This window comes from Plecotus auritus (assembly GCF_963455305.1).
Source record: "Plecotus auritus genome assembly, chromosome: 5".
NCBI lineage: Eukaryota > Metazoa > Chordata > Mammalia > Chiroptera > Vespertilionidae > Plecotus > Plecotus auritus.
In genome coordinates, this window is record NC_137776.1 from 184,997,385 (window position 1) to 185,021,426 (window position 24,042).

Genomic DNA, 24,042 nt, shown 5'->3' on the forward strand with positions numbered 1-24,042 from the left:
GTCACCTTGATCCCCCGCCCGCCCAGGGTTAATTAAAGGGGCCGTCAGAGGGTGAAGCAGGGCAAATCCAACCCTCCCGGCCTGCAACGCACAGCCAGGCCCACGGCGTGGCGTTGGGCGTGCTGGCCATTCCGGTGCTGTTTTCAGCGTTGATCTGTCACAGTATGTTTGAAACCTCTTACCCTGACTGACTGGAATTGAAAGACAAAAGGTCACCGAAGAAATATACGGAAGCACCGATGAAAAGGAGCTTCGAGAGTAAGAAGTTACTGGTTTGAAGCAAACCCAGCAGCTAAATGGAGTGGATTAGCCCAGAGCCACAAAGCCTCCCCCTTCGGGGTTTGCTCTCCGAGGGGAGGGGAGGGGAGGGGAGATGATGAAGCTGGTGGGCAGAGCGTGGTTTCCTGGAGCCGTGGATACCCCATCCAGCACCCTGGGGGGCGGGCTGCTGTCGCCCCCCTGTTCCAGTCACCCCACGTTTCGACCGCCCTGTCTGTGGTTGTTCCGGTTGGATTTACACGTGGGAATGAACGCGGTCTGCGGTCCGAAGGGTGTTTTTGTTTCTCCTCGGCCACGCTGTGCGGTCACCCACACGGGCGAGTTCTGGGAGCACCCAGTCCGCCCAGTGGGTCTAACTCTTCCCCCTCGGGACCCAGATTCCGGTTTGAAAATACGCCAAAGAGACAGAAACGTCCCTGGACCTGTCGGCGGAGCCCCTCCGCTCCGGGCGAATGGGCAGGGAGTTAGGGCCAGGAGGTGGGTCCAACGCCGGGACCCCGCCCCTCCCGGCACATCCCCAAGGCGGCTCGGGCCCCGGGGCCGCCACCTTTGGGCCCTAAGCTTCCCATCGGGAAATGGGGGGCAGGAGTAAGACTTGCCCCCGGTGTGGGGGTCAGAGGAAGGGACAGCGCCAAAGCCCTCTGCAAACTGTAGGCGGCAGGTGGACGGGGAGGAACGGCGCCGGGGCCGGTGGCGCCAGAACGCAGACGTGGAGCCAGAGCTGCAGACAGCGACCGAGTTTGGGGGAGCAGCGCGTGCACAAAGGGGTTCCCCTCCCTTGGGACACTTCTGCCACTTAGCGGAAGTCACAGAGTCCAGGCCGCTGCTACTCCGTAGCAGCTGTTAGAAACGGCAGTTACTGGCCACGAGCAACTAAAGCCCTTCTGTGCCCGCTGTGCCAGCTTTCACCGGGTGACGCTGTCGGTGAGCTTGGCATCCTCTTTTTTTTTTTTTTTAGGAAAATACAGCTCACTTATTTTGTTGTTAATCCTCACCTGAGGCTCTTTTTTTCCCATTGTTTTTCAGAGAGAGAGGGAGGAAGGGAGAGAGAGAGAAAAACATCGATATGATATGAAAGAGACACGTTGACTGGTCGCCTCCTGCACTCACCCTGACCAGGGCCAGGGCACAAACCCCGGCCCAGGTGCCTGTGTGCCCGTGACCAGGAATCAAACCTGAGCCCTTGGGTGTGGGGCTGACCCTCCCACCACTGAGAGCAGAGCCAGGGCTGACTGTGGCTCCCTTTAAGGGCGTGCGGCTCCTCAGTCTTTTCCTTTAAGGAACCTTGGCCGCCCGCCCAGGCTGGTTGTGGCTCGGTTGGTTGAGCGTCACTCCGTGCACCGAGAGGTCACCAGTTACTAGCCGGTGTGGCTCAGCGGCTAGAGCGTCGGCCTGCGGACTCAAGGGTCCCGGGTTCGATTCCGGTCAAGGGCACGTACCTTGGTTGCGGGCACATCCCCAGTGGGGAGTGTGCAGGAGGCAGCTGATCGATGTTTCTCTCTCTCGTCGATGTTTCTAACTATCCCTCTCCCTTCCTCTCTGTAAAAAAAAATCAATAAAATATATTTTTTTAAAAAATTTAAAAAAAAAGAGGTCACCGGTTCGATTCCCGGTCAGGGCACATGCCCAGGTGGTGGGCTCCATCCCCAGTAGGAGGCATGCAGGAGGCAGCCGGTCAATGTTTCTCTCTCTCTCTCTCCCTCTCCCCCCCTTCCTCTCGCTCTAAAAAGTTAAAAACCTATTTTTTAAAAAAAGGAGAAAGAAACCTCTGCTTGACCACGGTGCCCGGGCACTGCCCACGCTCACTCCTCGAAGCGGTGTGTGGGGGCTCTTGCCTCTCCATCAGCGGGCATCAGCGAGCGAGACCAGCCGGGGCCTGGAGCCGCGCTGAGAATGGGGGTTCTGGCCGGGTAAGGGGTCTCCCCGGGCAGCCGCCTCGTTGTCACAGGGGCCCCGGCCTCGCCGCTTCTGAGGCACAAGGAGAGGCTGTTTGTGCCAGTCTGACCCACCCTCCCCCAGGCCGCCACACCCTCCGCCAGGCCGCCACCTCTCGCTCAGTGGCCAAGGAAGGACTCGTTCTTTCTGCTGAGCCAGGGGTGGGCAAACTTTTTGACTTGAGGGTCACCATGGGTTCTTAAACTGGACCGGAGGGCCGGAACAAAAGCATGGATGGAGTGTTTGTGTGAACTAATATAAATTCAAAGTAAAGGAGCGGAGGGGAGAGCAAGAGAACCGGATAGAACAGCCGGATCCGGCCCGCGGGCCGTCGTTTGCCCACGGCTGGTTTAGACACTTGGGTGGGAGGCCTTCCCCTTTGCTCACTTCATCAGAGACTAAACACGGACGACATCTCCGTACTTCGGTGTTTGAACGAAGGGAGGTCAGAACTGAGCCCCAGCGGGACGCCTGGGGTCACCCTGGGGTCCCGGCTCAGCGAGGGTCCTGGCTTCAGGAGCTCTTTGTATTTCTTTTCTCTGTTAAACCTCGCCCGGAGATATTTCTGTTTTTCCCATTGATTTTCAGAGAGTGGAAGGGAGGGGGAGGGGGAGAGATCCATGTGAGAGGCGCGTCGATTGGCCGCCTCCCACACGGGGCCCCTCGGGGTCGAAGCGGCAGCCCAGGTACGTGCCCTCGAATTGGATCGGGAATCGAGCCCGCGACCCTTCGCTGCGTGGCCGCCGTTCCCACCACCGAGCCAGGCGGGCCAGGGCTCAGGCCTGCATCTTCTTATTCAATGTGCTGGCTTTCTCCGGAAACCGTACTCACCCCAAACGACACGGAGGGTGTTGCCAGGATGCTTGCTTCGGGTGCCCATCACCCAAGGTCTCCATGAAATAAACTGCGGGTCAATTTCCTCCCAAATCCAGTTGCGAGTCAACTCTCTTCAGGTGAAAGTCCCGTGAAGAAGGCGCGGTGGGTGGTCTGCGGCCGTGGCTGCTCCTGTGTGGTTCCCCAGGTAACGGGCGCATCTCCTGAAGGTGGGGGGGTCCTTCATGGAGGACCCCCAGGTCCGGGACCCCGGGCTGAGGACTGGCCACGCAGATGATAACCCACTACTGCAGCCGCTCCCCCTCCTGAGGAAAGCGTTACTCCCCGCCTGCTTGGTTTTGGGGGTGTATTTTTTTTTCACTTTCTATCGGACAGTTTGAATGAACACGAAGGCAAGAACTCCCCCGTGGGCCCCTGCCCGCCACCTGCCACGGGCGCACTCCCGCCGTGTCTCGTTGATGGGGCCGCCCGCCCGGCTTCCTCGTGGCCGGAGGGTGTTGGCCGGGACCCCGAGTCTGTCCTCTGGGGCTCAGGGACCGACACGGCCCGCCTGCCTGGCGCTTTCCGGAGGATTCTGCAGCGCCTCCCTGGCCCAGCGCCCGGGCAGGGGACCCCCCCACCCCGCGCCCAGCTGACCACCGTGAGCAGGAACGAGGCTCCGCAACAGAGACACGGGGACGCATCGGGGGCGACGCGTGGGCCCCCCGACACCCGCCGACCGGCCCCTCGATCCCAGGTGAGTCGGGGACTCAGGATGTGGCAACATTTTAATGCAAAGACAAGGCAGCGGCCCCCTCCCCACCTCAGCTGTGGGACGGGAAAGGGGGCCATCACACAGGAAAGACGTGTTGGGGGACAGCAGCGAGCTCGGTGCCGGCCCCGCCGGGCTGCCACCCGCGGGCGGAGGGCGCTCGGCCGCCAGCCTCAGTCGTTGCAGATGGAGGGCCGGCGGACGTTGTAGCTGGGGTGGAAGTTCAGCCGGTTGTAGGAGGTGATGCAGTTGTCGGCGCCCGACACGGCGCTCCTCTCCACGTGGACGTTGAAAGAAGTGTTCCGGAACATTCCAGCCGCCGCCAGTTGTCTGGAGAAGCTATTTGAATATGCATAAAATGCTTTCTGGAAGCGCAAAGGGAACACAGCGGTGCATGGGACACTCTTACTGGTTCATCAATAGACATTTTTGGGGAGAAAAAGAATTCGTAAGAAAACGTCTCTGTTCTTAGGAAGCAGCGAGGCCAGTGAGCGGCAGGAAGGCCTAGCTGCCCCCCGGCTGTCCCAGGTCACGCCCGCCGTCCGGGACAATGACCAGTGGTGCCTCCTCCCACCGTCCGTCACACGGAGGGAAGGGTCAGCTCGGCGCCTGCGTGTGGCTATGAGCCCTGACTTGGGGGTCCCGCCCCACGCCGCCCCCAGTTCCTGGTTTACAAACTGTGCCACCAGGCCAGTTATTGGACCATTCTGTGTTTGACTCAGAACTGACAGCCTCCGTGCACGCGTGCGCATGTGTGTGTGTGTGTGTGCGTGTGTGTGAATGGGGCTGGTCCCTCGGGTACCATGGACGAGTGCACATGCACTTTGCACCCTTGAGCGATTTCACCGCCAGATCTCAGGGCGAGTCGCTTCATTCCCCCCCCCCCCGGCCCCCCGCAGCAGCTCCGGTGCCTCCCACTTTGCCGCCTGGAGCTCTGGGCGCTCCCAGCCCTCCCCCGAGGTGTGAGGCCCTTTGAGAAATCCAGGGTTCCGGTCTCTTCTGGAGACGCCCACCCTCCCCAGTCTCTTCCCTGCTTACTGGCATCTCGTGCACGGTGGGTGCCCTGCTCCCGTAGGCCTGGTTACTGGTCCTGTACACCGAGACGGGCTCCTTGGTCCTCCTGGCAGGTGACAAACCCCCTCTATTTTCCGTGCATTCATTCGTTAGAATCCTGCCCGAGCCACACAGCCTTCACGGTCTGATTTGAGGGAGCCTTGTTGGAAATGCCCCAGGGTGGAGATGCAGCCCCGAAGGTGGGCTCCCGGGGTGTGCAGGCTCGGCCTCCTGGCCCCTCTGCTCACCTCTGCCCCTGCCCTTCGCAGAGAAAAGCCCGAGAGAATTTCCCAGGGACAAGCGCCGGGCCTCAGCACCCATCGGCCGGGCACACGGGGTCGTTTCCTGGGTGGGGGGTAGGCCTGGAGCTGTGTGTGGCTCAGCCTCCAGACCCTGCCCCCCCCGGGGGGGGGGTCTTTCCACTCCCCAGCCTCCTGAGAAGATGCCTGCAGTCCCTGGTACCAACTCTACGAACAGGGCAGTCTGACGGTGGGCTGTGGGCCCCACACTGCGAGGTCCCGGGCACCCCGAGATCTTCCCACCCTCCCAGACCTCTCCCCCGGAAGGGGAGGAGGAGGATAACAGATCTGACTCGGGGCTTGTGGAGGGGCTGAGGGCGGGAAGGTGCGCACACCTTCGCCTCCCTGCCCAGCGGGAGGTAGCGTTTGCCATGCACTGAAACAGCCGCAGGCCACCCACTCCGCTAGCCTAGCCGGTGGACGCGGGGCCAGGTTCACACTTTCCAGGCTCCTCGCAGTCCGGAGAGGCGTGGAGGCTTCTCCCCCACCCCCAACCCCAACCCCGGCCTCAGAACTGGGCTTCGCGACTCCTGCGGGATCAATCCCCCGCGGCGGCTGGACCCACTGGTGCGTGTCTAAAGCTCTGGGCAGCACTTGGCAGTTCACCGGGTGAAGAGCTGACCGCACTCTTGACGGAGGTGCCAGGCGGGCTGGGGACCTGGGGCTCCCGCAAGCAGGACTCTCTGAGCGGACGCAGGACCGCCCGCTGGAAAGGCGGCCTCTCTCTCTCCTGCGTTTGCCAGGTGGACCCTACCTGGGGCCCTCACCTGTAGCCCCGGAAGCACGCCGGGTGGTTGAACCTCGCCGGCAGGTCCTCATCCACGCGGTAGTAGTCGCTGGTTTTCTCCATGGCGGCCTGGGGGGCGAGCTCCGCGCACTCCACGGGCCCCGCGCACTCCGCAGGCCCCGCGCACTCCGCAGGCCCCGCGCACTCCGCAGGCTCCGCGCACTCTCCGGGGTTCTCCTTGGACATCCCGCCGTCCGCGGGAGCTCCACGGGGAAGAAAAGAAAGGCCAGGCACAGCCTCCCCGCAGCCCGCGCCGCCAGAGTCGCGCGGCGTCCCGTTGCTAAGCGACGGCTTGGTCACCTGATTGGATAGATCGGGTCCTTAAAGGCGCCGCGCCTCTGCTGGCCGGAGGGGCTGAAGTTCGAGGTCTAGAACGTTCGGGGCGAGCACGTAGGGCCCTTGCAGGCCGGGATAACAAAACCTCACTTCCTGGGGTTGCAGTGCCGGGGGCCCGGGATGCGGGCCGGGCGGGCTGTCATCGCGCGCGGGACCGCCCGACCTTGCCCCAAATGGCGGGAAAGCAGCCACCCGCGGGGGTTCCAGCTCCGCCAGGCCCTCTGCCCGCAGGGGCCCACGCTCCCCGCGCACGGGGGCGCTCCCGGACCCCGCGAGGTCGTGCCCCACAGTGCCCGGAGCCTACATTTCGGCTCCAGATCTGCCTGACATTGTGGAACCCTCCAGAACCAAGTGGTATTTAAGAACTAAAGCGGTTGTGGGGGAAGAGGCTGGTGAGACCTCCCGGACCTGACAGTCCCCTGGCCCGGCGGGCACGTGCAGGGGGCGCGCGCGCAGAGCCGCCCCAGGCGCCGGCGGGTCCCGGGGAAAGCGGATGGCGCGAGGGGACGCGCACTCGGAAGGAGGCGGGGACGCCTGGGGAGCGCGGCGCGGAGGTGCAGTGGCCCCTCCGGGCCTGCAGGCGGCGGGGCGGCGGGCGCGCGGGCCGCGGCGGAAGAGGAGGCCGCTCTGGCACCGCGCTCGCCTCCTCCGCACCATGGCGCCCGCCTTGCCCCGGCTGCTGAGCGCGGGTGAGCGCGCCCGGGACCCCCGCCCCCACCTGCACGGCCCCCTCCCAGGAGCCCTGGCCCCGCTCCGCCCTGCGGGATCGCCTCCCCAGGACCCCCGCCCGCCTGCTCGCCTCCCGGGGGCCCTCGTCCGCCGCCCGCCTCCCATGGACCGCCGCCCCGCGTCCTCGCTTACCGGAGACACCCGCCCCCCCCCCCGCTCGCTTCCCGGGGACCCCCGCCCCCGCCCTCACGGCCGCCGCGTGGAGACTTGGGGTGGGAGGGGCCCGGGAGGCCGCGCCGCGAATCCGCACCCCGCTCTCTCCGCAGGTGCGTGGCCCCGGCCGCTCCGGCTGCACGTCCTCCGGGCGGCGACCCCAGGGCCAGCCCGGCCGAGCGGCAGGACGCTGGGAAGTGCCGCGGCCGCCGCCGTGAGCGACCCCCCGGGCAGCAGCGGCCATGCAGGTCTGGGGCTGACCGGGAGGGGGCGCGGGCCTCCCCAGTTTGGGTTGAAATCGGTTGCCGCCAGGAGTCCTCCGAGTTCCGCTGGTTTTAGTTGTGCAACCCTGGAGGGTCCGAGTCCCGGGAGGAGAAGGGGCGGCCCATCCCCCGCAGCCCCACGGGCTCGGTGGTGGGCCCTGGACTGTCCTTAGTGCCCCCCCACCCACCCCTGAGGACGGGGCGAGGCCGGCTCGGCTCCCTCGGGGGCGGTCTCTGCGGCTCTGGGAGGGACCCGGAGCACAGCCATGGTCGGCACCAGCCTCCGGAGGGGACCCTGTGGCCCTGCGCCTCGCGGGGCTCCGGCCTCCCCACCGGGCCGTGGGCGCGGCAGGGCGAGACCCAGCACCCTGTCCCCCGCCAGACCTCCAGGACCGGGTCCTCAGCGAGCCCCTCAAGCACTCGGACTTCTTCAACGTCAAGGAGCTGTTCTCCGTGAGGAGCCTCTTTGATGCCCGCGTGCACCTGGGACACAAAGCCGGCTGTCGGCACAGGTGGGCGTGGAGCTGGGGGGCCCTCTGCCCCGGGCCCTGGGCGCAGGGTCACGTGCCAGCTTGAGTCCAACCCCTTCCTCTTCAGATGGGAACCCTGCGCCCCAGGAGAGGCCGGGGGTGTCCTCAGACTCGGCTTTTATCCAAAGGGGGTGCCACGGGCTGACTCCCTGGGGCAGGAGAGCTGGAACAGCGTGGATGTGAGGTGGGGGGCAGAGCTGGGGTCCAGGGTTTGGGGTTGGAGGTGGGGTAAGGGGGGGCAGAGCACAGTGTCGGTGGCCCATACCAGGATGCCCAGAACCAGGGAGGCCTGGGGACCTCAGGAGCTTGGGTACCGTGAAGGGTGACACCCCAGGGCACTGTCACGTGGGTGCTGGGAGGGAGCACTCTGGGCCCGAGAGGAGGGGGCCGGGCGGGCAGGGAGAGCAGGAGGGCGGGCTGCACAGTGGAGCTGCTGAGCAGTCTCGGGGGCGAGGGTGAGACGGGGCCTGCGGGCCTTGGGCAGAGTGTAGAGAGGAACGGACAGAGCCAGGTGGGCGTGAGCAGAAGTGGAGGTGAGGGCGGGACGGCAAGTCCCGTGTTGAGGGGTGCCATCTGTCCTGCCGACTGGCCCTCTGCCCTCGGGGCTCCCTCCCAGGCCTGGCTGGCTCCTGTCCCGACCCCTCACACTGCAGCCTGGGCCCCTCCTTGGTCTGCTGGCCCCTCTGCCCGGCCCCAGAAGGACCTCGGTCATAAAGCCTCAAGAACAATAATGACCGCCCGGCCGGCGTGGCTCAGTGGTTGAGCGATGACCTATGAACCAGGAGATCACAGTTCAGTTCCCGGTCAGGCACAGGCCCGGGTTGCAGGCTCCATCCCCAGTGTGGGGCGCGCAGGAGGCAGCCGATCCATGATTCTCTCATCATTGGTGTCTCTCTCTCTCTCTCCCTTCCTCTCTGAGATCAATAAAAAGAACAATAATGGCAGAAGTGGCTGTGACGTGAGCGGCAGGGAGCAGGGCACGCTGTTGTTTAAACGTCCAGGCGGCCAAGGAGGATGAGCTGTTAGGGTCTCCAGGGGACGAGGGGCAGGTCCCCAGGGGACGAGGGGCAGGTTCCCAGCCAAGCCACTTGCCCGCCACTTGGAAGTGGCCTTGCCCAGCCATCACGCCCGGGAAGGGTGCTCCCTCCTGTGTCGTCACTGGGAGGGGTGCCCTGCAGGACGGGGGGGCCCTGCTCACCTCCGGTGGTGGGGGGGTGTCTCCGCAGGTTCATGGAGCCCTACATCTTCGGGAGCCGCCTGGACCAGGACATCATCGACCTGGAGCAGACGGCCGCGCACCTGCAGCTGGCCTTGAACTTCACGGCCCACATGGCCTACCGCAAGGGCATCATCCTGTTTGTGAGCCGCCGCCGGCAGTTCTCCCACCTCATCGAGAGCACGGCCCGGGACTGTGGCGAGTACGCCCACACCCGCTACTTCAAGGGCGGCCTGCTGACCAACGCACCGCTCCTGCTGGGCCCCGGCGCCCGCCTGCCCGACCTCATCATCTTCCTGCACACGCTCAACAACGTGTTCGAGCCCCACGTGGCCGTGCGGGACGCGGCCAAGATGAACATCCCCACCGTGGGCGTCGTGGACACCAACTGCAACCCGTGCCTCGTCACCTACCCGGTCCCCGGCAACGACGACTCGCCCCCGGCGGTGCAGCTCTTCTGCCGGCTGTTCCACACCGTCATCAGCCGGGCCAAGGACAAGCGCCGGCAGGTCGAGGCCCTGTACCGGCTGCAGGGCCAGGAGGGGGCCGAGGGCCAGGGTCCCGCCGACCCTTCCCTCCCGGGGACTCGGGCCTCGCTGGACGCGGGGCCTCCGCTGGGACAGGCCCACCCTCCTCCTAAATAAAAGCAGCAGCCGAGCCTGGTCGGTCCCGAGTTCGAGTCGCCCCGGCCTGGCGGGCCCGCTGTGCTCGGCCGTCGGGGCAGCGCCTCCCGCGGCCCGGGGAGGGCCAGGCCGGCAGGGACCCGCGGGAAGCACGCTTGTCCCGGAATCGGCTTCCGCCCCGAGGTGGGTCCTTTGTGTGAGGTTCTCACCCCAGCTGGGCTGTTTGGTCACGTGAGGTTGCAGGCGAGTCCCCCGCTGGGCGGGCAGACAGCGGATCCCGACGGAACAAGCTCGGGTCCGGCAGGGCGAGGCCGGGAGCCCGGCGTTCAGCAGCGTGGTCCGTGGACAGGCGTCGGTGTGGCACTTACCAGGTGCCACCCGATACCCCAGGGATCACCAAGGTCCCTGCCCTCGGGTCCTGGGGCTTTGAGGCGACAGGCAGGCACATGGATGTGTCGCTCGGGCAGGATGATGGGCACCTGCCCTCGGGCCACGTCCGTGCTGGGCTCAGGCCCTCCTGACACACCCACAGGCCAAGCCCCTCCCCAGAGGTCGGGACGGGCCCTCTGGCCACACTTGTCCCTGGGCTGAGTGGGGCCCTCTGTCCTGCCTGCCTCCTCGGGCTCAGCGCCTACCCCAGGTGCTGCCTGTCTGCCGGGGAGCGAGCAGCAGGGTCTGGGACAGGGTAGCCCACAGCTGCACCATGCCCCCCTCGGCCAGCCCGGGCCCCACAGAGCACATGGGGGACAGGAAGGCGAGTCCCCGGTGTCCCTCCACCTCCTCAGGGCTGGGGGACGGGGAACGGCTGTGGTTGGGGAGGCGCAAGAAGCCAGTGCCGTGGAAGCCAGGAGTGACGGTCACTAATTAGCAAGCCGGAAATGAACGCAGCTGTGCAGGCAGGTGACGCTTCCCCGAGCTGAGCTGGGGACCCGAGAGGGACGGGGGACCCGATGCTGGGCATCTGAGCACCAGGTCTGCTGGCTGAAGAGTCCCCGACCCCGACGGAGGGGCAGAGGGTTGGCCACCCTTAGGGAGAGTGTCCACCAGCTCCGGACTCGCCCAGCCTGGGCAAGACGTCAGAGACCCGGAAGGAAGGTGTGGGCTGACCAAAGGGCTGGTGGCGGGAGCAGCATGGGGGGGGTCAACGCCAAGGACCCCGCTCCACACCCTGTGGGGACCACGGGGAGGGCCCGCCTGGCCCCTGCCGTCCTGTGTCCCCTGAAGGCCACCGGGTACAGGAGTTTGCGTGGGTTCCAGGTGGGAGACCGGATGGGTGCCCCTGAGCCGGGGTGGCGAGGGCTGAGTGAGGGCGAGGGGGAAGGCGCAGGGCAGAGCCGCGGCCGGCCAGGGCCTCGCCATCAGCAGCCGCTTCGGGGGGGCCCCCCAGGGGCTCAGGCAAAAGGGGGCATTGAGCCCAGCAAGAGGGGATCTCCAAGTGTGCCACCCTGGAGATGAACCCCAAGAGAGCCCAGGAGAGGCCGGCCTGCCCCCCCAATCCCTCTCCTGCTGCACGGCGCCTGGCATGCCCCCTAGACCTGACTGGCTGGGTGCAGGGGGACCGGAGCCACCAGAGCAAGGGCCCGAGCGCTGGGCTGGGCATTGGGGGCCACAGTGGGCGAGGGCAGGAGCCCGGCCCCCCCAGTGAGCCTGGACAGCCTCACCCAGGTCCGGCCCAGGGCTTTGCCACCCGAGTGGCCACGGTCCCCACCATGGAGACGGGGACCCTCCTCCCTCCATCCCCGCCACCGGGCCGCAGCCTTGGGCAAGGCCAGACTCCTTTTCACGTCGGTGAGTCTTCACGGCCCCTCGCCCTTCCAGACGCGGACACCAGTGGCTCTGCGCCCTTCCGACACCAGCTGTCCCTCCCCAAGCGGTCCCTGCGACCAGGAGCCCCTGCCCGGTGAGCCCGCCAGGGGGACGGGCAGTGCGGACCCGTCAGGGAGCTGGCAGGGTACCCGGTGCCGCCTTTGAGAGCAGCAACCTCTCCTCTGTCACCGTCTTCCTGTCGCCCACGTAGCTGTCGCCACCACCCAGCAGGTCCGGGACCCCCGCAGCACGGGCGCTGCTGTGTGACTTGGGAATGCCGCTTGCCCTCTCTGAGCCTCGGTTGCTCATGTGAAGGTGGCGCTAGAGGACCACCTCCCAGGGCTGTCGTGAGGGGGGTGCTGCCAGGGCTGTGCTGGTTCCGACTTGGCCGCCCCAAGCAGCTCTCGTCGCCCTGTGCCCTGGGGTGAAGCAGTTCCCACTTGCGTAGAGGTTCCGGCTTCGATCTGGGGGTCCCCTCCCCGAGTGCCAGCGCAGGGCCCTGGGGGCAGGCCGGGGGGCCCAGGCCCACTTGGATAGCTGTGAGGTGCCAGTGGGAGTCCATTCATCCCACACACTGGGGCTGCTGGGCAGCTGGTGCCAGGACCCGTGAGGGACCTGGCTGTGGAGCCGGCGCGGGCTCCAGCGGAGGTTCTGACGCTGGGGCCGTGACGGGCTCTGACCCCGGAGTGGGGGCTCCGGAAACCTCCCCAGCGCTTGTGCTGGTGCGGGAGCTGGTGGCTGTGGGCTGCCCGTGGCGCTCGCTCTGGAGTGGCCCTCGCTTTGGAGTGGCCCTCACTCTGGAGTGGCCCTCGCTCTGGAGTGGCCCTCGCTTTGGAGTGGCGCTCGCTCTGGAGTGGCCCTCGCTCTGGAGTGGCCCTCTCGCCTCCTCTGGCCCCGGGGCTGGTGCTCAGGCGAGCTCCGTGCTGACACTGGCTCCCGGCTGACTGCGAGCGCCTGGGTGGTGCTGAAGCAGCTCCCGCCCTTCCTGCCCTTGTCGTTGTCGGAGACCCTGGGATGCGGCTGGGTCTGATTCAGACGCTGGAGCCGGTGCTGCCTGGAGCCGGGCCGTCTCTGCAGTCGGGGCTGGAGCCGGTCCTGGAGCTGCTGCTGTGTTCCAGCTGGTGGTGCGGGCGTGTCCGGCTCAGGACCTGGCCCTGGAGTTGGTGCCAACCCTGCTGCTGGCACTACGTCTAGCTGTTGGGCTTGGGCCAGAGATGGCGCCAACTCCAAACCTGGTGCTGGATCTGGCCCCGAGGGCACTGCTAGCGGAGCTGTGGCCGAGCGGGTGCTGGCGCTGCGAGAGGACAAGCGTTCACCGCCCGCCGCGGCCGCCTTTCCAAACCCGGGCCAGCCCTGCCCTCCGAGGCCGCACCCCAGGGCCCCCTCCTGCGTCTTCCCAAACTGTGGCCATGTGCGCACGCGTGTGTGTGTGTGTGCACATGTGTGAGACTGAACTTCCTTCTTCCCCCCTGACCTTCTCATCTCCGAGCGCACACCCTGAGAGGCATCAACAACGGCTAAGGTCACACAAGTGCCTGAGCTACAGGCGCCAGAGGGCGTGAGCGCCGCCGGGCCGCAGCCTCCTCCGGACAGGGTGTGCTTTGGGTCATCCACGGGACGGCCGCACCGCGTCCCGAACATTAAATGTGGCTCAAGGACACGTGTGGTGACACGGGATGGTTTCGCCGGGCTGGCTGCCATCGGCGTGTGGCGGGAATGAGTCTGCAGGTGTGGGCAGCGTGGCGGGCCTCGCCAGCTCAGGCGGAGAGGGGACCAGGGCCAGCGGAGGCGAGCACCTGCTGGAGACCCCTGCCCGCACTCCCCTGGCTGCTGGTTGTGGACGTGCCGGCCCAGGGATCACAGGAGCCAACAGGTTGAAATCCATCTCTGCGCTCTCTGCTTTACATGCATGTACACACACACACACACACACGTGTATCCCGCCAGTCATTCCTCCGGAGGCCCCTGGCGAACACGCTCTGACACTAAGTCCCTGCCCCTGCAGCATCGCCGGGACCTATGGGCCTCGGAAACGCGGAGCCAGAGGGTCCCCGGCGCCACGGCCGCCCACCCAGCGCGGGCACAGCACACTGGGCCCCGTGGGCACTGCCCAAGGGCTCTGGGCAAAGCCTGGGTTGACCCTGCCCGACGGGACACACGAACGACCCCTCAAAGCCCTCTTACCTGTACCCGCCAAACCGCAGGACAGAAAGCTCCCTCGAGAGGCCAGCCGGCCACACGGTCAGCACCCGCCTCCGGCCACAGAAAAGCGGGTGCACGAGGCCTCAGCAAATAACCCCCCCAGTGCTCACAGAACGCGGCTCCGTAGCAGGGAGGCCTGCCGAGGATGTCCCGTCTGGCCCGGCCGGCGTGGTGTAGTCGACCTGTGAGCCAGAGGTCAGGGTTCGATTCCCAGTCTGGGCACAGGCCCGGGTTGTGGGCTCGATCCCCAGAATGGGGCGTGTAGGAGGCAGCTGGTCAATGATGTTTCTCTCCCATCGATGTTTCTCCCTCTCTGTCCCTCTCCCTCCCCTCTCTATAAAAATCAATAAGAACATATTTTTAAAAAAATAGGATTTGAGCCCCAGCCAGTTTGGCTCGGTGGATAGAGCATCGGCCTGCGGACTGAAAGGTCCCAGGTTCGATTCCGGTCAAGGGCATGTATCTTGGTTGCGGGCACATCCCCAGTAGGAGGTGTGCAGGAGGCAGCTGATCGATGCTTCTCTCTCATCGATGTTTCTAACTCTCTATCCCTCTCCCTTCCTCTCTGTAAAAAACCAATAAAATATATTTTTAAAAAATAGGATTTGAGCCCTAGCCAGTTTGGCTCGGTGGACAGAGTGTGGGCCCGCAGACTGCAGACTGAAGGACGCAGGTTCGGTTCCCGGTCAAGGGCACAGGCCCGGGTTGCAGACTCCATCCCCAGCTGTGACCAGCCTGTTCGGGAGGCAACCAATGGATGTTTCTCTCTGTGTGTCTCTCCCTCCGCCCTTCCACTCTCTCTAAATCCCAATGGGAAATGCCCTCTGGCGTGATTACCCAGAGTAACAAACGGGACTGGGACTGAACGGCCTCTGAGGTGGCTCGCGGGGCACCAGTCAGGCCCCCCCAGGAGCACGTCCTCCCGAGAGACCGAGGACCGTGTGCGAGGTCCCGCGGCGCCGTGGTGACGAGGAGGATGCACGTGGCAGTGGGCGCGCAGGGGCCGGGGGCGCTGCTCCGTGATGGGCTCCCACATTCCCCAGCGTAAGGGGAAATGCGGGCACCCCCCGCCACAGCTGGGGACGCATGTGCGCCTGCAGGCCAGCAGCTGTCGGAGCTCCTCCGGCCTGTGATCCCGGGCCCTTTCCACCGGAGCCCGAGAGACCCCTCCCCCGCCCAAAACGGGCTGGTCACCCCGATACGACACGCTCAGCGGGAAGTGCCCCGTGCCCCACGAGTGACCCTCAGGCAAAGCGACGGGTACCGACTTTCCACATGGGGTTTCCATGCGGTGTTTCGTTTCTTTAGTTCAGTGGTCATCAAACCGCGGCTCGCGAGCCACATGCGGCTCACGAGCCGTGGTTTGCCGCTCTGTGGACTGAGTTTGCCGACCACTGTCATATGCTACCCTCTACTTCTTTGCACACAGTATGCCACAATTGCCTAATCCTCACAGCTTCCAGCTACACGGTAACATTTAGTCTAGCCCAGCGGTCGGCCAACTCAGTCCACAGAGCCGCGGTTTGCCGACCATTGCTTTAGCTAATCCTCACTGGGGTATATTTTTCCATCGATTTTTAGGGAGAGGGAAGAGAGAGAAACATCAGTCAGGTGCCTCCTGCACCAGCCCTGACCCCTCAAAGCCCTCTTACCCGCCGACCCACCGAACTGCAGGACAGAAAGCGGCCTCCGAACCCCCTGTCCCCTGGGGCTGGGGAGGAGCTTGCAACGAACTACAGGTGTGCGCCCCCAACCAGGTCATCACAGCAGAAGGGACACAGGTGTGCACACGCCACCAGTCATCACAGCAGAAGGGACACAGGTGTGCACACGCCACCAGTCATCACAGCAGGGACACAGGTGTGCACACGCCACCAGTCATCACAGCAGGGACACAGGTGTGCACACGCCACCAGTCATCACAGCAGGGACACAGGTGTGCACACGCCACCAGTCATCACAGGAGGGACACAGCTGTGCACACGCCACCAGTCATCACAGCAGGGACACAGGTGTGCACACGCCACCAGTCATCACAGCAGGAGGGACACAGGTGTGCACACGCCACCAGTCATCACAGCAGGGACACAGGTGTGCACACGCCACCAGTCATCACAGCAGGGACACAGGTGTGCACACGCCACCAGTCATCACAGCAGGAGGGACACAGGTGTGCACACGCCACCAGTCATCACAGCAGGGACACAGGTGTGCACACGCCACCAGTCATCACAGCAGGGACACAGGTGTGCACACGCCACCAGTCATCACAGCAGGGACACAGGTGTGCACACGCCACCAGTCATCACAGCAGGGACACAGGTGTGCACACGCCACCAGTCATCACAGCAGAAGGGACACAGGTGTGCACACGCCACCAGTCAGCACAGCAGGGACACAGGTGTGCACATGCCACCAGTCATCACAGGAGGGACACAGCTGTGCACACGCCACCAGTCATCACAGCAGGGACACAGGTGTGCACACGCCACCAGTCATCACAGGAGGGACACAGCTGTGCACACGCCACCAGTCATCACAGCAGGAGGGACACAGGTGTGCACACGCCACCAGTCAGCACAGCAGGAGGGACACAGGTGTGCACACGCCACCAGGTCATCACAGCAGGAGGGACACAGCTGTGCACACACCACCAGTCATCACAGCAGGGACACAGGTATGCACACGCCACCAGTCATCACAGCAGGAGGGACACAGGTGTGCACACGCCACCAGTCAGCACAGCAGGAGGGACACAGGTGTGCACACGCCACCAGTCAGCACAGCAGGAGGGACACAGGTGTGCACACGCCACCAGTCATCACAGGAGGGACACAGGTGTGCACACGCCACCAGTCAGCACAGCAGGAGGGACACAGGTGGGCGTCTGCCACAGGTGCCCGGGGGGAGGGGCGGGAACAGTGGCGGCCCACGGTGCCCCTGTGGTGACCTGGGTCAGCTCTCACCTGCAGGGCAGCTCGCCACAGGGTCCCTGGCCCACGGCGGAGGTCACGGAGTCCAGCTGGTCTTCGAGCGGCGCCATGTCCCCGGGATGCAGCAGGCAGGGCGCCAGGACAATGGGCCAGGCACAGAGACGCGCCCCCCGTCCCCCCCCATGGAGCCAGCTCACCGGGGAAGGAGGCGGCTCCCTCGGGCTCCCAGGTCAGTCGCTCCCAGCCCTGGCGACGTGGAGACGCGGACACGCCTTCGCACACGCACAGCCGCGACGCCAGGGCCCAGAGTTCCGGGGACAGCAGTCACCCCACACTCCGTCCTCCACCTCACGGTGCACAGGACGAGGCCCCAGGATCCAGGACCCTCCAAACGCCCCCGCGGATGAGGGGGTACAGAGCATGTAGCCTGGACTGGGACACTGGGGACCAGCCTGTTTGGGGGGCGCCGTAGCTGTGTTGCCAAGAGGGGTGGGGGGAGACGCCGTTGGGATGGCACATGTGCGCAGTGAGGCGGGGTCACGTGGGCGCCCAACTGCGGGCCACGCCTAATTGTCTCCCGTGGGATCCGCCTGGGTCCCCCTCTCCCCCCGTGTCCACGAGAGAGGCCCCTGCGTCTCCCCGCCGCGTGGGGAGCCCTGGTTTGGCGAGCCGGCCCGGCCATGGCATCCTCAGCCCCAGGCGCCCTATGTGCCACCAGCTCAGCCAGGTTCGGTGACCCTGGGGGGGGGCGGTGACGGGTGAGAAAAGACAGACGAGAGAATGAAGCTGGGGCTGGGTGGGACGCCGTCCTGACGGAGAGCCAGCGCCACGGACCACAAGCCGCGTCTTTCTTTTACAGCAGGTGCCACGAGGCCGCGAGGGCGGGTCAGGATGTGGACAGCCTTCTCTGCGTTTCCATCCTCCTCAACTGCATGCACCTGCTCAAGCTTTGTTTACCCGCAGCCTGTATCTCTCAGGGGCGGCCCAGTGGTCGGCAAACTCATGAGTCCACAGAGCCAAATACCAACAGCACAACGATGGAAATTTCTTTGGAGAGCCACATTTTTTAAACCTAAACTTCTTCTAACGCCACTTCTTCAACATAGACTCGCCCAGGCCGTGGTATTTTGTGGAAGAGCCACACTCAAGGGGCCAAAGAGCCACATGTGGCTCGCGAGCCGCGGTTTGCCGACCACGGAGTCTCAGGCACGTGGGGCCACGTGTAGGGACCACAGGGTCAAGCTGACAAGCACAGCTGTTGGCTATCACGGTGCTGGGAGGCCCTGCCCTCCACGCTGGGACTTGCACGTGGCCAGGGAGGACTGTGCCCCCTCGTCAGCCCGAGGCTGGGACCTGTCCGGACACCGTGGCCCCCCCACACCCCGCCCGTGTCCGCGCTGAGCTGGGCTGAAGCTGTTCCATATGCAACCCTCGGGGGACGGTTGGGAAACTGAGGCAGGGCAGCGGGGTGCGGGGATGGCGGGCCCGCCTCGGCCAGGTCTCCACCCTCCCGTGGGGGTTGCTTTGGGAATGAGAGACCCCGAGACCCTGGGGGACCCCTGCTTCCCCAGCCTCCCTAGTCCTCTCTCCCCAAAACCCGGTGGGACAGAAAGACCCAGAACCCAGACAGATGGACTCTTAGAGGCAGGGCCGGCCCCCCACGTTAGCGATGTGTCCTCTCCTCGCGTCGGAGGTCACGGGACAAGGACGCGGATGTTCCTGCCGCCTGGGGGCACTGCACATGAGCATTCATTTGGGGCAAAAACCCCCCCAATTCTGATGTCCTCAGTGGAGACTGTGGCCTTGACTATGCTCACCGGGGAAGAGGGGCGAAGCAGTCAGATGGGCCGTAGCCCGGAATGGTGTCGCCCGCACCGAGGTCCCCGAACCTGAGAACCCGCGTGTCCCCGCCAGCGCGCTCCCTTCCTACCCGGGGCCACGCCCTGGCACAGCTGGTTTCCACACGGGCCCCTCGCTGGTGGAGGAAGGTACACACGTGTGGCTCATGGTGAGGTCACGCAGGCACCTGGCCGGGATCGGCAGCACGTCGACTGCGCGATATTAGCCAAGTTCAAAGGTGCGGTGAGGCCCACAGGAACGACCCGAACCCTGGCTCCGAGGTGCCCCTCCCGCCCTCCCTCGCTGAGCTCCTGGGTGTGACGGGCCAGGGGACGCCGCTGTGCTGCCCGGGAGCTGCTCAAAAAGGGGGTGTCCCGCCTCTGTCCGAGCCCTCTGGTCCCAGCAGGACGAGAGAGAGCAAGGAGCCCCAGGCTCCCACCCAGCCGGCCACCGGCACCCAAGTCACCAGGATGGCCAGCTGCTGGGAGCCCGGAGCGGGGCGGGGACAGGACAAGAGCGTACAGCCTGGGCGAGTCATGGGAGGGCCCGGGGTCCCTCTGCAGAGTTCTAGAAACGTCTCCAGCTTCCCCTCTGGTCCCTCCCGCTGGGACGCAGCTTCCTCCAGGCCGGCGGGTGGGAAGGAAGTCCTTTCCCCAACCAGCCAGCCCGTGTGTCCCCGACAAGTCAGGTCCCTTCAGTCTCTGCACCGCAGTTCCCCGGGGAGGGCACCCCCTACCCAGGGACTGGGCACCGCAGGGGATCCCCAGGGCCAGGTGGCTAATGTGGCTGCCCAGACTTCGGCCCCAATGGCCGGCCCAGGAGGCAGGTCTGGGTGCACCCGGCACCTCCCCTCCCACTCTGCCTCCGGACAGACTCGCTGTCACCGAGAGTCCTGTCGGATTCTCCTCGGCGCCTCTTTTCCGCAGCGAACAAGAGGGGCCCCAGCTCAGGGCCATCACGCACGGCTGGGCAGTGCCCACGCTGGACACCGTGGAGTGCGAGCGCTGCTCCAGGTGCTCCACACAGGCTGGCCGACTCCCGCGTCCGCCACCCACGGGAGGCAGGTTCCCCGTGTTAACGTAAAAAACCATTGAAACCTGTAAAGAATTGCTGTGAGTTTATTTGAGCCAAACTGTCGACATATGCCCCCGGGAAGCAGAACCTCAAGGAGTTGAGATGATGCTCCGGAGAATGGCGGTTACATCTGTATTTATACATTGCCATCGAAGGCGGGACAGAGGTGGGTGACATGAAATCCACTGGGGATGGATTAAGGAGGTGGGAGAAAGCAAAGTGGAGGAAACCCCTGGGATTGGATAAAAAGTGAAATGATGGACACATACTTAGGTGGGTGCAGGGACAGTGAACATGATAATGAAGGAATCTGTGGTCTCTGTCCTGGCGCCCAGCACATTTGGTTGCGCCCCAGGGGCTCCAGAAAAAGGGGAGTTACAAGTGACCCAGACGTCTCACAGATGTGTTATCTTAGAGGCAAAAGGCAAACGGGCTCAGTAAAGATCCAAGTTGATCTTTGTCCGGGAAGATACCGGCCTGGGATGTAACAGCCCACCGTCACTGCGTTTAAAGTTTAATTTCAGACCATCCTTTGTGGTGACTTTAGGTGTCTGAGTCTGCAAGACTGTCATGCAGGCCTCCCCTGAGCTGTCAGGTCAGCATGTGGCCCCTTTCGTCCACACCCGGAACCCCGTTTTGCAGGGTCGCACCCTCCGGAGCCCTGCAACCTCAACTATCCGAACCGAATCGCCGGCTGGAGGGTGGGTGTCCCGGCCTGCGGGGCGGGAACGGGAGGGTCCGCTAGGGGGCGCTGCGGCGACGGGAAGGGGGTGGGCGCGGCTTGGACCTCGCGGGACGCCGTACGCGCTATAAAAGGCGCGGCTCGCTCTCTCGCGCTCTTTCCGGGCGGTGTGAGCGGCCGAGACGGCTGGGTCCATGGCGGCTCCGCGCGGCCCCGAGGTCCGTGGCTCCGGCTGCACCCGCCCGCCGAGCTGCCCGCGGATTTGGAGCCTCCGGGCGGCGCGCCCCGTGGAGAGGAGGCGGGGACGGTAATGGAGCCGTCGCCCCCGGTGCGTCCGCGCGGCGGGCTGGGGCCCGGAGGACGCCCTCTGCCTTGGGCCACGTGTTCTTACTTTGGAATGGGGATGGCGCCCTACTTTGGAAGGGGGATGGCGCCCCGGGCCGTTTCCGAAGGGCGGTGGGTGTGGCTGGCGCGGTGGCCTGGAGCCCGGGTCACCTGCTGTCCGGCGGGTCCCAGGCCGAGTGCCCCCTTGTCTTTTCCATCCGCTCCCACTGCGTGTGACCTTCAGTCACCTCTCCAGGGAGCTTGCCTGCTGGAGGCTGAGCTCCGGGAGGGCGTCCTGGGGCCCGGGGTGAGCCGACAGGTCAGCGGTGGAGCAGGGGGGGGTCCCCAGGTGCAGCTTGCAAATGCAGCCCCTGCTGTGTGAGGTCTGGGTGCCTGCGGGGCGCGGGCGGGGTGAGGCTGCCCCTAGAGGCGTTGCAGGTGAGGCTGCCGTGTCCCGCCTGAGTCATGAGGTGGCAGAGAGGAGAGAGGCTCGCCTACGCCCAGCGTCCTGGCCGTGGGCGCCTGGATGGTTGATAGCCTGACACTCGACGCTGCTCTGGGCTGCTGGGGTGGGCAGGCGACCCGGCCCGTCAGATAACAGCTCCTCCGTTCTCCTAGGCTTGGCCCCCGATCTCGCGGCAGGCATGCATCTGACAGCAGGAGGTAGGAGCCGGCGCAGGGCCGAGGGGGGAAGGTGAGTAGGCTTGGGCTGCTGGGTGAAGGTCTGGGCATTGCTTACTGCCACGTGGATGAAAAATGGCAGCAAAATCTTCCTTTTCGGGCGTGGGGGTGGTGGTGTCAGCTAGCCATCCGATGATTCAGTCTTAGCGGGTGTGAGGGTAACAGGGTGTGAGGGTTGCAGGGTATTCGTGGGCAGCTGCTCTGCCTCTTAAAGCAAACCTGTGGCTGTGCGCCCAATGCGCCAGCAATCCTGCTGGAGTTTGGAGACGGTGCCACAGGCCAGGGGGACCTCCAGCGAGTGAGGCCTGGGGTCCTGAGGACTCGCTTCCGGTGTCTGAGCGAGGGGGTGCAGCGATCTGTAAGGAGGGCCCTTCAGACACTGAGCCAGGGGCCAGAATGGACGGTCCAGGTCCTGGCTTTCCACTTTGGGTGCCCATCTGGGGTCAGAAAGGTGCCAGTGAGAAGAGGGGAGGGCGGGGGGGCGGTGGCTGCCCTGCGGGTGCTGGACCTGCCGGCACCACAGACGTGGCTGCCGTGCTGCACCTGTGACGCCAGGGCGCAGAGGAAGCGGCTATTTCTACGCTCAGTGCTCAGAACAGTGGGCACTGAGAATGGTTTGTGGCCTGACATGCCCGGCACGGCGGCCGGCTGGCGTTTGGGGTCCGTGTGCGCGGCCGTGGGACCTGTGCCCAGGCTTACACGTGGGGACCGCGGGCGGGACCCTCAGCTCTGCTCTTCCTTTCCCTCTGGACAAGGCTGGTGGGTGGGGTGGGTGCAGATGCCGTGGCAAACGCAGTGGGGCTGACCGCATGGGGCTCCTGCCTGGAGGTTCATAGGCCTGGGCGGCTGGGCGCTCCCTGGCCCTGGGTGGACAGTCGGATCCACCTGGTACATGAGCGCCCACTAGAGACCGAGGCAAGCAGAGCACTGTATGGAGCGGGAGGGGCGGGGTGGGGGTGCCAGAGGTTCGCTCCCAGCATCGGGCGCCACGTGGATCCCCTCAGTGGGCCGATGGTTATTGCAAAAATGATCGTCGCAGCCAGGGCACCAGGGAGGGGGGCTGTAGGTAGCCCTGCTGGGGTGGCAGGTGTAACCCGCTGTCCTTGTTCCTTTGCAGCTGAGAGCTCGGTGCTGTGGCAGCCGGACAAGACGGGGCCACGCACTCAACGCGAGAACCACCTGTTCAAGTCTGGTGAGACCCTCTATCTCGTTTCCTCAAGTGTTTCCCTGTGGGAGGTGAGCTGTGTGGCCCTCCAAGCAGCGCACATGGGGGGGCACGCAGGTGGCCCTGTGGGGAGGGAGGGCTTGGTTGGCTGGCAGTGTTGGGGGGGCTGGCAGTGATGACCCTTGACCTCTGGAGGCCGAGCTCCCTTTGCTGGCGAGGCTGTCGCTGTCACAGGCCTTGCTCACCTGCCTGCGTGGTGTCAGTGCCTGCTGGCTGAGGACAGGTTGCCCAGGAGCTCGGTCCTTTAGGAGAGCGAGGCCTCGTCACCTGACCGTCGCTGGGTCAGGAGTGGCCCGGCCGCTGATTTCTGAGATGCAAGCTCTGGCTGCTGGCAGGAGGCCGAGTCCTCACAGCACCTGCCCCCCCCCCCCAAAGCCGTGTGACCCGGATGGGGGCAGGGGCTGCCTGCCACAGCACTCCTGGTGCTTCTGGGAGATGGCAGGAAGTGGGGGGAGGGGCTCGGTGAGCTGAGGGTGACGGTCCAGCACGGGCGCGCTGTGGGGTCCTCAGAACCGGCTGGTTTTCTTTCTACAGATGGGGCTCCTGCTGGACCAACCCGCCGGCCTCGGGTCAGGAGAGCGGAGCACGGGAACAGGCTGCCTGGCTCCCATCACAGCAGATGCACGTGTGCTGCTGGCCGCAGCCTCTCCGGCGGAGTCGTTGGTGCCAGTGCTGGGGTGGAAGGTGGCCGTCCTGGGGTGGAAGGTGGCTGCTGCCGCCACCGCCGCTGCTGCTGGGGGAGGCCTTGGCGAACATGGCGCTCGTTCACATGTTACGAGGGGCGCGGTGCTGGGTGACCCTGCAGTTCACACGTGGGCCCACCTTCTTCAATAAAGGAAACCGCCTTTGTTTACTGACTGCGGGCTGATCCAGTGAACGAAGGAGACCCCCCCCCCCCCCGGAGTGGTGGTGGTTCTCTCGAGCAGTTTTAGGAACGTCCCATGTTTCTTTAAACTGCCCTGTGTGACGGTCTCCGTAGGAGAGGGCCACTGAGTGGCCATGTGATCGTGGCCACTTTTAAGTGAAACGTCACCTCGTGCCTGTGAAGGACAGGCTGCCCCCGTGTCCACGCCGGTGGGGGTATGGGACAGTCACGTGGCCCTCACAGTACGTGTCACACCAGGCAGGCTTGCTAGCGAGGTGGGTTCACGCAGTGGGTGGGTCGTGGGAGGGCCGCGGGGCTTCACAGAACCCTGACCGCTGCCCCTTCGCGCCCTGTGCCTTGCGGGTCCCGAGGGGCCAGTTGGCCGCCATGCCGCTCATCGGTTCTGGGTGGCCAGGGCGCTGCAATGTTGGGGCCTGAGAGGCTGACCCTCAGGCCAGGTCCTTCCAGACTAAAGGCACCAAAGCATCGGGGCTGCCCCGGAGAAGGTTCTCTGGGCGTCCTCAAAGCCTGTCCCCTCCTGCCTAGCCCTGTGCCGCTTCCTGGCCTGATGGACACTGTCCTTGGTGGCGCTGGGGGTGGGGACACTGCTGCGCTTGGGAACC

General features: G+C 65.2%; 2 protein-coding genes and 1 long non-coding RNA gene across 3 annotated transcripts; 2 read left to right on the forward strand and 1 right to left on the reverse strand.

The window, feature by feature from the left end:
• Positions 1–3,798: 3,798 nt before the first annotated feature.
• Positions 3,799–6,245, reverse strand: PIERCE1 (piercer of microtubule wall 1). Its single transcript, XM_080668225.1, has 3 exons — positions 5,919–6,245; positions 4,838–4,919; positions 3,799–4,164 (listed from the first exon to the last, which is right to left on the reverse strand). Exons 1-3 carry the CDS (start codon positions 6,122–6,124, stop codon positions 3,973–3,975), a joined length of 480 nt encoding a protein of 159 aa, XP_080524351.1. The 5' UTR covers positions 6,125–6,245; the 3' UTR covers positions 3,799–3,972.
• A 628-nt stretch (positions 6,246–6,873) lies between these two features.
• Positions 6,874–9,837, forward strand: MRPS2 (mitochondrial ribosomal protein S2). The gene is made up of 4 exons (XM_080668226.1): positions 6,874–6,963; positions 7,270–7,404; positions 7,802–7,931; positions 9,176–9,837. Exons 1-4 carry the CDS (start codon positions 6,930–6,932, stop codon positions 9,807–9,809), a joined length of 933 nt encoding a protein of 310 aa, XP_080524352.1. The 5' UTR covers positions 6,874–6,929; the 3' UTR covers positions 9,810–9,837.
• Positions 9,838–20,477: 10,640 nt separating this feature from the next.
• LOC308249203 lies at positions 20,478–23,412 on the forward strand. The gene is made up of 4 exons (XR_013960692.1): positions 20,478–20,652; positions 21,267–21,342; positions 22,447–22,521; positions 23,089–23,412. It is a non-coding gene; the product is annotated as an uncharacterized lncRNA (long non-coding RNA).
• Positions 23,413–24,042: the final 630 nt, after the last annotated feature.